The sequence below is a fragment of the Carassius carassius genome, chromosome 25 (genome assembly GCF_963082965.1).
Source record: "Carassius carassius chromosome 25, fCarCar2.1, whole genome shotgun sequence".
NCBI lineage: Eukaryota > Metazoa > Chordata > Actinopteri > Cypriniformes > Cyprinidae > Carassius > Carassius carassius.
In genome coordinates, this window is record NC_081779.1 from 28,711,073 (window position 1) to 28,721,626 (window position 10,554).

The window sequence follows — 10,554 nt, forward strand, 5'->3', positions numbered from 1 at the left end:
GGCAGAGTGGGTTTGTACTTTCATGTTTTTTTTGGGGGGTCTGGCAAGATGCTGTTACCCTGAAGAGATCTATTGATACAGCTGTGCTCTCATCACAGAGGACCTTTAACAGGCTGCAGTTCACTTTGACACACAGCGTGAATCTGCATATCTTCGTTCATCTCAGCAATATATTTTTTTCTTTTCAGTTATCACATCTGATTTTGCTTTGTCATTATGATGTGTGGAGTATAGATTGATGTGAAGGATAACGAAGGGGTCTGAATATTTTTTAGTGAAGTGACAGATGCCCACTGAAATTTGATTTTATTGTACAACAGCAACGGGCTTAAGTCTCCAGACTGGTTAAAAACAGCATGCCGCACAAGTAAGCATTTTTTCACACAATGTTCTAACATTTATTGATTATTGAAATATTAATGAAAGTCTAATTTAAGATGCCAAATGAGAAAAATCAGGTATTATCAAATTGTAATAAAAAATTGTACAAACTTATCACTTTCAAAAAGACAATCACATTTCTCTCAAACTGTGGAAAAGACAAGAGGACACTTCTTCAGTTTTTACACTGCGAGTGTTTTGTGTGTTCGGAGATCTGTTACAGAAGCCCCTGTCGCTTCAGATCCTCATAAGTCTTCTTGTTGACCACGTTCCCGCTGGAGTCTTCATATTCCTCCTGCAAGACAAATAAAATGTATACATTTCCTTTCTGAACTCGTAAACATCCTATTCCCACTTGAAAACGTCACTAATCTTTCACTCTCCGACAAGGAGCAATTCAAGCAGCTGAAGCAGAGTTTTAATCGTTTTAATTCAGACTATTGAGTGTGTTTGAGAGTAACTGACCTCTGTGTCTGGCTGCCATCGCTCCAATGCCTTCTGTGACTTCAGCTTTGACCAGACTATACAGAGAAAAGAGAGAAGTGTCTCTTTTGTGTTGTTTATTAGCATGCATCAATAATGATAACAACCAATGTTATAATGGGCAATGGTTTCAAATGGTAGATTATCTTCCATGTTTCTCTACATATTTTCAATATATTTTGTTAAACACGGTTGATGCATAGAACACAACATGCATCTCCATCATATTTTTCCTTTATTAAAATGTTCATTCTTCAACAAGCGAGTCAACTTTTAGCATTGACAATTACATTTTGTCAATTGAGGACTATTATAAACGTCATAATTTTTTTTAATTATTATTACTATTAATTGATTACTGAAAGTATTGGTAGAAATATCAGCATTAACATATACCCTGTAGTGTCATGAACTTGACTAGAAGGCTAGTAATGTCAAACTGCAACAAAACTCTCAATCCTGTTAGCAATAACGGAGTGATTGATGTAAATCTTAGATGAAGTCGTGTACTCACGGGACACTGCATCCTCAATCTGGGTAACGTTGGCAAAGTGGGCTGTGTTGGGAATGCCCAGACAGCGCATGCCATGAGCGTGACGCCACTCCTGAAACAGAAAACTGATTTTTACTGGGAACAACAAAGGTGTTACAGGATGTTCAATATAGAACAGGGGTTAAATCTGCAGTAGGTAACTTTTGCAAAACATATTTGTTAAACCGGTCATTATGTCCCGACAGTAGAATATGAGACATAATCTGTGAAAGAATTTTTTTTATAATAAATCAAGCTCCTCTGGCTCCTCCCAGTGGTCCTATTGCCATTTGCAGAAATTCATCCGCTCCCGGTAAGAAACAACCAATCAGAGCTGCGGTCCTTAACTTTTTTCGTGTTCAAAATTTACAAAATGTATATAATAAGCGAGTACACCATGAATCCATTTTCCAAACCGTGTTTTTAGCCTGTCCTGAATCACTAGGGTACATCTATAATAAGTGTTTATATTCGGACTATTTTAGATTGCTTCGGGGGTACCGCGGCGGAGTAACCCAGTACCTTTGTGATTCTTCATAGACATAAACAGAGAGAAGTAGCTCCGGCTACAAATGTTCTTCCGCAAAACGCAAGCAGTTCTGTTTATTAACCGCTAGAGCATCAAAAGTTACAGACTGCAGCTTTAAGAGTAAAATGACAAACATGTGTTTCTATGCATCATGGTGTAACATACTAACAGGCATTGTATTTCTCATTATGAGCAGTCCTCTCATTAGAGCTTGATTAGTCCCAGTATGGGATTATGTTAAATCTAATCTAATGTGGTCATAATACAGTAGAACAGGTTTAATAACTTTTCTTATAACAAAAATAACTGAACATTAAAATACAATAAACCAATACAGAAAAATATATAAAGTTAAAAGTTTCACACAGATTAAAGTGCAAAAGAACTATAAAGACCCAAAGGTATCACTTTACAATAAGACCTCATTAGTTAACCATTAACATTCACAATGAGCAATAGCTACATTTGCTACAGAAGTTATTAATCTATTAAAGTCTTAGTTCATATTAGCTTATTAAATAATACAGTTGCAACTTTACATTTTAACAACGTGTTATTCAATATTGGAATACCTGAGATTAATGAATGTTCAGAAGAATTTTTAATTGGCAATTTATGTTAACTAATGAATTAACTAACGTAGTCCTAATGTAATGTGTGAATCAACAATAAAGAATCAAAACACTTTCAAACAATATCTATGGCACGTTGTAGTCAAGAATAAAATAACCTATTAAGTCTTAATACTTAAGTATTTGGCGCTGTGATGAACATCATAGCGAATACACAAATCTGAATGGCTATTTAAAATTATTTAAATACATTTTAGACAGTAGTGCAGCTGCTTTATTTATGGGTTTTCTGCAGTTTAGCGCCATCTGCTGTGAATGTGCTTTCAGTCGGTCACGTGTTCCCCGTGTGCTTCTCATGCGTGCTTGTTTACATCAGAGCGCACACGTCTTTCAAGCAGCATACAGCAGCGTTGTTCATTCGTTTGATCAGTTGATGAGAGAAGTATTCTTAAAATGAATCACAAATTCTGAATAATTTGTAATATATAATTATTCACAGTATTTAGAAGTGCCCACGATAACAATATCATGCATATTCATTAGCGTGATATATCGCACTGTCTTCACTGAAAGACTTTACAATTACTAGCTAAAATCGAAACAAAGTTGATTCGTGCTCCAGAACTACAAACTCTGGAGTGTAAGAACGGTTCCTGCAAACTTACTGCAAAGTGCCTCTGGAAGGCTTTGGGTCCTCTGTATGTGTAATTCCCACAGATCTCACAGTTGTAATTGATGTTCAGGCCGTGCAGCTTGTACAGCCAGTAAGGGATCGGCTAAAGACAAAGATAAGACACATTATCAGCCTTTTACCAAAGGAGCAGTGTGATATAGAAAAGAGTTCAAATGCTACAACAACTGAGATGGTATTTACTAAAGCTCAGTCTTAATCACTGCTGTTCATTATGTTCTGGAGGGACAATTACCCATCAATCAGACCACCTCAATGCCTAAACTCAACTTTTGTTTTAATCTCTAATAAACCGATTTCCTTTCCCCATAATAAAGAGCAAGCGCACCTTTCCGTCCCAGCCGAGCGGCAGGTTTTTGGGGTTGTATATGATCTCATTATCTTCGTCTTCACTCTCGCTCTCGCTGGGCTGCTCTTCATCCTCCTCGTCTCGCTCCTCTCCTGTGCGCGCCTGCTTCCTCTGGACGTTCTCATGGGTCAGCTGCCTTTGCTCCTGCAGCACACAACAAAACAGCATCGCTGCAGACAATTCACACCAACCACACCGAACCACAACCACTCAGAGAAACACTAGAATACATTAGAAGTGTCCTGTAGCGATATAGTCAATGTTACTTCACCTGTCAGGGGTTTTAATGTTGGAGCTGATCAGTGCACAATGATAGTATAAATGTGAAATGAGAGGAGACTAAACATCAAACTACAGCAGACAGACTGCTTACCCCCAGGATCTCCACATATTCATAAATCTGAGCTTCAAGAAACGCAGATTCCTTGTTACGCTCCGAGTCTCTGCAGACACAAGACAGATGGATATAGAGTTCAATGTCACAGGCAAAATATGAATACAAGTTTGAGCTGCATCTAAAAGAAAACATTTGAATAAATCACTTGTTTCTATACTATTTTAAATTTGACTGCATTATATTTACAGAGTTTCCCAAACATAGATAGGCTTACTTCTTTGGTCCCTTGGCTTTTGGGTTTTTGGCGAACAGTGAGGGGTCCAGTGCCTCCAGAGATTTGCCTTTAGTGCTGAACAGACGCTGTGCTCTCTCTTCCAGTGTGCTGCAGTGAACAAACACACAACAATCACACATCTGGAGACTCAAGAATCAGGGACAGCCAGTTCTCTGAGTGCGGGACAGTGTGCTCACACTCACCCGCCACATTTGAGACCTAAAGCCATGAGAGCAGACTTCAGTCTGTCCAGACCCAGAGACGCCAGCTCCTGTACAGATCACACACACAACATTACCGTACAGTATGCATGCGTGACGAGATTAATGAAGACTTGATTAACAGGAAGTAAAATACAGTCACATCTGTAGCAGACGAGACCGAAAGAAACCGACCTCCCAGGAAGAGAAGGCAGACAGATCCAGATGTGCTCCAGCGTGAGTCAGAGCACTACTCGTCTCTTTCTGTAACACACACACATTCATTAAACAGCTCAGTTACAGCAGCACACATCTATTTAACTTTTCTTAAAATATATAACGAGGCACATGTCGCTGCATTACTAGTGATAAACCCTAGAGTATTACAACGCTATGAGATATGTCACATGACGGTCCTCTGCTAAAACCTCCTGACACCCAGAAAAAAAAAAAAGAAAAACAATTGTGAATGTAGTATTTTTTTTTTCATGTCATTACATTGTTTACATCACAAGAAATAATTATAATAATAATTCTGAAGAATGCTGTGTGTGTGTAAAATGGCCATAAGAGGGATTTCCCATTATATACAATGTATCTAATTTGCATATGAATGTGTTCTTGGGTCAACATGAAGAAGAATCGGAGAAATACTTGGCAGGATTTTCATAATAACATCTAATATTTCCCAGGAATATAATTTATTTCCCTATTCAAGTGTTCCTTCTCCCCAAATGTGTAAAACACACTTTTAGTCCTGGTGTCCTCTAAAGTGGACATGTATGAAATCGATGTCCTGTTTCATTAAAGAAAGTCATATTTTGATTTGAAACCCCATAACATTTTCCTGAGATGTTGATTTATGACAAACCGTTTAGAAAGTAGATTTAAATGATAATTACAAAATATATTTCCATAAGAGTGTTCAATTTAATCACTAAATTCATGTCAGCCATTTTTAAAGCAGAGTGAGCATTCATGGTTCAACTTCCAATCATTTTCTATCTCTGGAAAGATTTGTGACACGCAAGTTTAAAGGGATAGTTCACCCAATGAGTGAACTATCACTTTAATGTCCTCTACTGAAGATCTCTGGAGGATGGAGCTGTGGTGTGAGTAACGTGCTCAACACAGCAGAACAATAAAGTCTATTCAGCATGTACTGTTGTAATGACAGCAATTTCTTCTAATACATCTATGCTAAAATATGCAAACAGTGCTGAAATCAAAACTCTCGAACACCTGTAATAAGATCTGTTGAACTCAATACTGTTAACACAAACCCACCGGCCAGCCAGGAAACATCCCACTCTCCCACTTCTTCTCAAACTCTGCCAAGATCTTTCCGTAGAGCTCATTCTGATCCAGCAGAGGCTTGACCCGATCCGTGTATTCCTGCAGGTACTCCAGCAACATCTCCAGATACCTGCGAGAGCACAGACACGAGATCACCGATCAGAAACAACACACACTCAACTAGACATCCGCAGCTTTCACACTACACAAGCTCCAGGGATTAGCAGGAAGTCAACTAAAAAAAAAACAAAAAAAACACATTGAATATAGATAATATGAAACAAAACATGGATTATGTGGTAGAGCTGAACAATTTGGGCAAAAAAAATTAAATTAGTATTATTACTAATATAATAATAATAATAATAATAAATATAAATATAGTTAGTAGCAGGTTTAAAAAACACTTCTCATTACAAACGTTCATGTGGAGAAGCATTTAATGCCAACCTAGTCACTCACAACACTGAAAACAATGTTATCATGAGATGCACCCGAATAAATCAGAACAGTGCCACATTTCATTCTGAAACATTAAGATCTGGTTCATTTAAGGGGTCATGAACTGAGAAATCAAAATTCCCTTGATCTTTTGACATAAGAGAACTTTCAAGGATGTAAACAATTATTCTACGGCACTGTCTGATTAGCTCCGCCCACCGATTCTACTGCACTGTCTGATTAGCTCCGCCCACCGATTCTACGGCACTGTCTGATTAGCTCCGCCCACCGATTCTACAGCACTGGCTGATTAGCTCCGCCCACCGATTCTACAGCACTGGCTGATTAGCTCCGCCCACCGATTCTAGAGCACTGGCTGATTAGCTCCGCCCACCGATTCTACAGCACTGGCTTATTAGCTCCGCCCACCGATTCTACAGCACTGGCTTATTAGCTCCGCCCACCGATTCTACAGCACTGGCTGATTAGCTCCACCCACCGATTCTACAGCACTGTCTGTTTAACCCCGCCCACCGATTCTACAGCACTGTCTGATTAGCTCCACCCACCGATCCATGCATGTAGTGTAAATAACGAGAGAGACGAATGCAGGTCAGAACAGAAATCAAATGATAACGATGCTCTGAAGACAAGACGCTGTATGAAAACAGTCTTTGCATCGCCTTCAATCAGATCCCAACATTAAGAAAGAGCTTTGTTTTTAATGAAGATCCAGACAGTGTCAATAAAAGTTTAGACATTTATTCACTTCATTTCACAGCAGATTCATTTAGAAACATGGCACAATTCAATGCAGGATTTTCAGAAAAACTGAAACTAAAAGACGATGCTGTGCTGAATATACTGGATCTGACAGCAATGTCGCACCACACAAGTTTGAGTAACTGTTTTTATTACATGCTCACTATTGCTTTGCTTGATATGAACTGAGTATTTATCCGTGTTTAACCTAAATCACAGCAGCGTCCATCTATGAATGCTGTAGGCTGCCAAACATTCACAACTGTTAGCCAATCACAGCCGTGATCGTTTACGTCTGTCTACAATCAGCTACACCGGATCACACAGACTTCAGATGAGAGGCTCTAAACAGCACAGGAAATGCCTATTACTGCTTAAATATTATGTTTTGTGATGTAAGAATCTTGACATTATTAGTGGACATCAGAGAGCGGTACAAAATAATAAAAAAGGCCGTTCTTGACCCCTTTAAACTGCAGCATTTGCTATAATATAATTAGACTGGGCCATCATTTGATTTAGATTTTATTTGAATCAGCCCTGTCATGAGGCATTTAGATGACCAACTTTCACCTACTTCTTATATTCTGCGTTCTTCCTGTCTTTAGAGATGTCAAAGAGCTGATCGAACGTTGACAGATAAGTGACATACTCCAGTTTCTAGAAGAGAGCAACAGACAGAAGTATAAGACTCTTTTCTTCAATTATTTGAAGAAGGCTGAATCCAGTAAGTCGTCAGACAGTACCTCGACTCCTTTGAGATTTGTGTACTTCAGGTAGCAGTCGTGGAGATCCAGGTAGCGTCCGTATCCCTCTTCATCAGTGAACTCCACCAGATCTGTGATAAGCATTGAGAGAGTTACGCTCCATTCACATCACATCGCCTCATCAAACAGACTCATGTGACTTACTCTGTGCCTCCTCGCTGGGGTTGTCTTTGGCTTTCATGAGCTCCTCAAACTCCACTGACATGGGCACACAGATCTGAATCAACACACAGAGCAAGCGGAGTGAATATTTCAGTCTGAGACAGCAGCGTGTCGTTCAGGACGAGCTGACAGAGGGACACATCACCTCATTCGGGTGCTTCCTGTGGAACTCCTTGATCAGTTTGAGTCGGTTGTAGAACTCGGCGAACTCGTTCGGTCCTGAGATCGCGTTCAGCTCATCCTTCCTCATACTGATGAACATACACACAACACAGCCGTGAGACCAAAACAAAAAAGGCTGATATATTTCAGATGTCCTTGAGAATGTCTTACCCGTCTTTGTCTTCATACAAGTCTCTGAGGTTTGCGCTCACTTCCATGTACCTCTGCAAGAGTCAGATCACACAAACACGTCAGCTGCATGAATTCACAGTTTCAGGATCATCAATATGAGAGTTATTAGAAGAAAGAGAGGAGTCTCACATCCAGCATGGCTCTCACTCGATGATCAGAGTTGATCTGGTCTCTCAGCTGTGAACAAAGAACAGAAAACAACAGTGCTAAGTGTCTCCATGAAGAACTAACTTAACTTCTGAAGGTACTCAAAACAAATCATAGATGAGAAACACAAAGTACGCTTCTCAAAAAGAGCAACCAACATTTAATCAATCATAACAACTACATGTAGAAGTATTAAAGATAAACTCGTAAAGCAGGCTGAGAGAAAGGAAATTATCATGAAAACTGAAGTACGTTATGCATATTTTGGTGCAATAAACCTACATATTAATCAAACTTCCGTTACATTATAATATTTTGTATATTCTACATTACACTAGACTGTGAAAATAACACGCATGACTTGACATTAATCACTGCTAGGCGTAATTAATATAACTAGTGTTATGTTTAGTTTATTAATAATAGGATGGATGTGTTAACGTTAGCACCGTTTTAAACCCATCCTGATATCCGTAAAGTTAACTTACCGTGGTTTTTTTCGTCAGCATCTCCTTCGTTTCGGCGTCCATTAATCTCTCTTTCTCTTCATGGTATCGACGCTGTTGCTCTAAAATCGTCTCCATCGTAGTTTAACAGTTTCAGGATATCTGCTTTATTCAGCTGTTGTTTAGTCGAGTCTGCGGACGCGCGTGTAACGTGCAGGAAACAGATCCAGTGCTTATATCACCCCGCCGGAAACATTGACGACAGAATAAAGGTTCCTACGTTTAACAAAATAAAAATAAAATCGCTACTTCATCGGAATGATATGAATCTCGGTGGCGTTTATGACAGTCTATGTGAAAAAAGTCGACTTAATTCGAAAAATCTAACGTTAACCGTAAAAAATCGTCACACTTGTGTTGTTCGCGGGCAAAAGTTGGCCGCCGTTGGAAGTGAATAGGAAATATTTTACATTAAATACACTAAATATTTAATGAGTGTCTAAAGTCATTTGAATTATGTATATATATATATATATATGTGTGTGTGTGTGTGTGTGTGTGTGTGTGTGTGTGTGTGTGTGTGTGTTTATTTTAATATTATTATGATGATTTATGATGATGATATGATTTAATTGAGGTTCAACAAATAAAAAACAGAAGCAATATGGATAAACAAATGATGAAGCTTGGCTTATTGAATATCAGATCCCTTTCTACGAAAACACTTTTTGTAAATAATATGATCACTGATCATAATATAGATGTACTCTGTTTGACAGAAACCTGGCTAAAACCTGATGATTACATTATTTTAAATGAGTCCACCCCCCCAAGATTACTGTTATAAACATGAGCCGCGTCTAAAAGGCAAAGGTGGAGGTGTTGCTTCAATTTATAACAACATTTTCAGGATCTCTCAGAGGGCAGGCAACATGTATAACTCGTTTGAAGTAATGGTGCTTCATATAACATTATCCAGAGAAACAAATGTTAATGATAAATCCCCTGTTATGTTTGTACTGGCTACTGTATACAGGCCACCAGGGCACCATACAGACTTTATTAAAGAGTTTGGTGATTTTACATCCGAGTTAGTTCTGGCTGCAGATAAAGTCTTAATAGTTGGTGATTTTAATATCCATGTTGATAATGAAAACGATGCATTGGGATCAGCATTTATAGACATTCTGAACTCTATTGGTGTTAGACAACACGTTTCAGGACCTACTCATTGTCGAAATCATACTCTAGATTTAATACTGTCACATGGAATTGATGTTGATGGTGTTGAAATTATTCAGCCAAGTGATGATATCTCAGATCATTATTTAGTTCTGTGCAAACTTCATATAGCCAAAATTGTAAATCCTACTTCATGTCACAAGTATGGAAGAACCATCACTTCTAACACAAAAGACTGCTTTTTAAGTTATCTTCCTGATGTATCCAAATTCCTTAGCATATCCAAAACCTCAGAACTTGATGATGTAACAGAAACTATGGACTCTCTCTTTTCTAGCACTTTAAATACAGTTGCTCCTTTACGCTTAAGGAAGGTTAAGGAAAACAGTTTGACAACATGGTATAATGAGCATACTCGCACCCTAAAGAGAGCAGCCCGAAAAATGGAGCGCAGCTGGAGGAAAACAAAACTAGAGGTATTTCGTATTGCTTGGCGGGAAAGTAACATATCCTACAGAAAAGCATTAAAAACTGCTAGATCCGATTACTTTTCTTCTCTTTTAGAAGAAAACAAACATAACCCCAGGTATTTATTCAATACAGTGGCTAAATTAACGAAAAATAAAGCCTCAACAAGTGTTGACATTTC

At 38.5% G+C, this 10,554-nt stretch overlaps 1 protein-coding gene across 1 annotated transcript; it reads right to left on the reverse strand.

Annotated features, from left to right (window-relative positions):
* Positions 1-294: 294 nt before the first annotated feature.
* Positions 295-9,071, reverse strand: sf3a3 (splicing factor 3a, subunit 3). Its single transcript, XM_059510330.1, has 17 exons — positions 8,766-9,071; positions 8,260-8,307; positions 8,110-8,162; positions 7,922-8,027; positions 7,759-7,831; positions 7,594-7,685; positions 7,425-7,507; positions 5,636-5,774; positions 4,544-4,612; positions 4,352-4,419; positions 4,149-4,256; positions 3,911-3,980; positions 3,517-3,681; positions 3,163-3,273; positions 1,379-1,469; positions 847-902; positions 295-676 (listed from the first exon to the last, which is right to left on the reverse strand). Exons 1-17 carry the CDS (start codon positions 8,859-8,861, stop codon positions 599-601), a joined length of 1,506 nt encoding a protein of 501 aa, XP_059366313.1. The 5' UTR covers positions 8,862-9,071; the 3' UTR covers positions 295-598.
* Between the last annotated feature and the right edge of the window lie 1,483 nt (positions 9,072-10,554).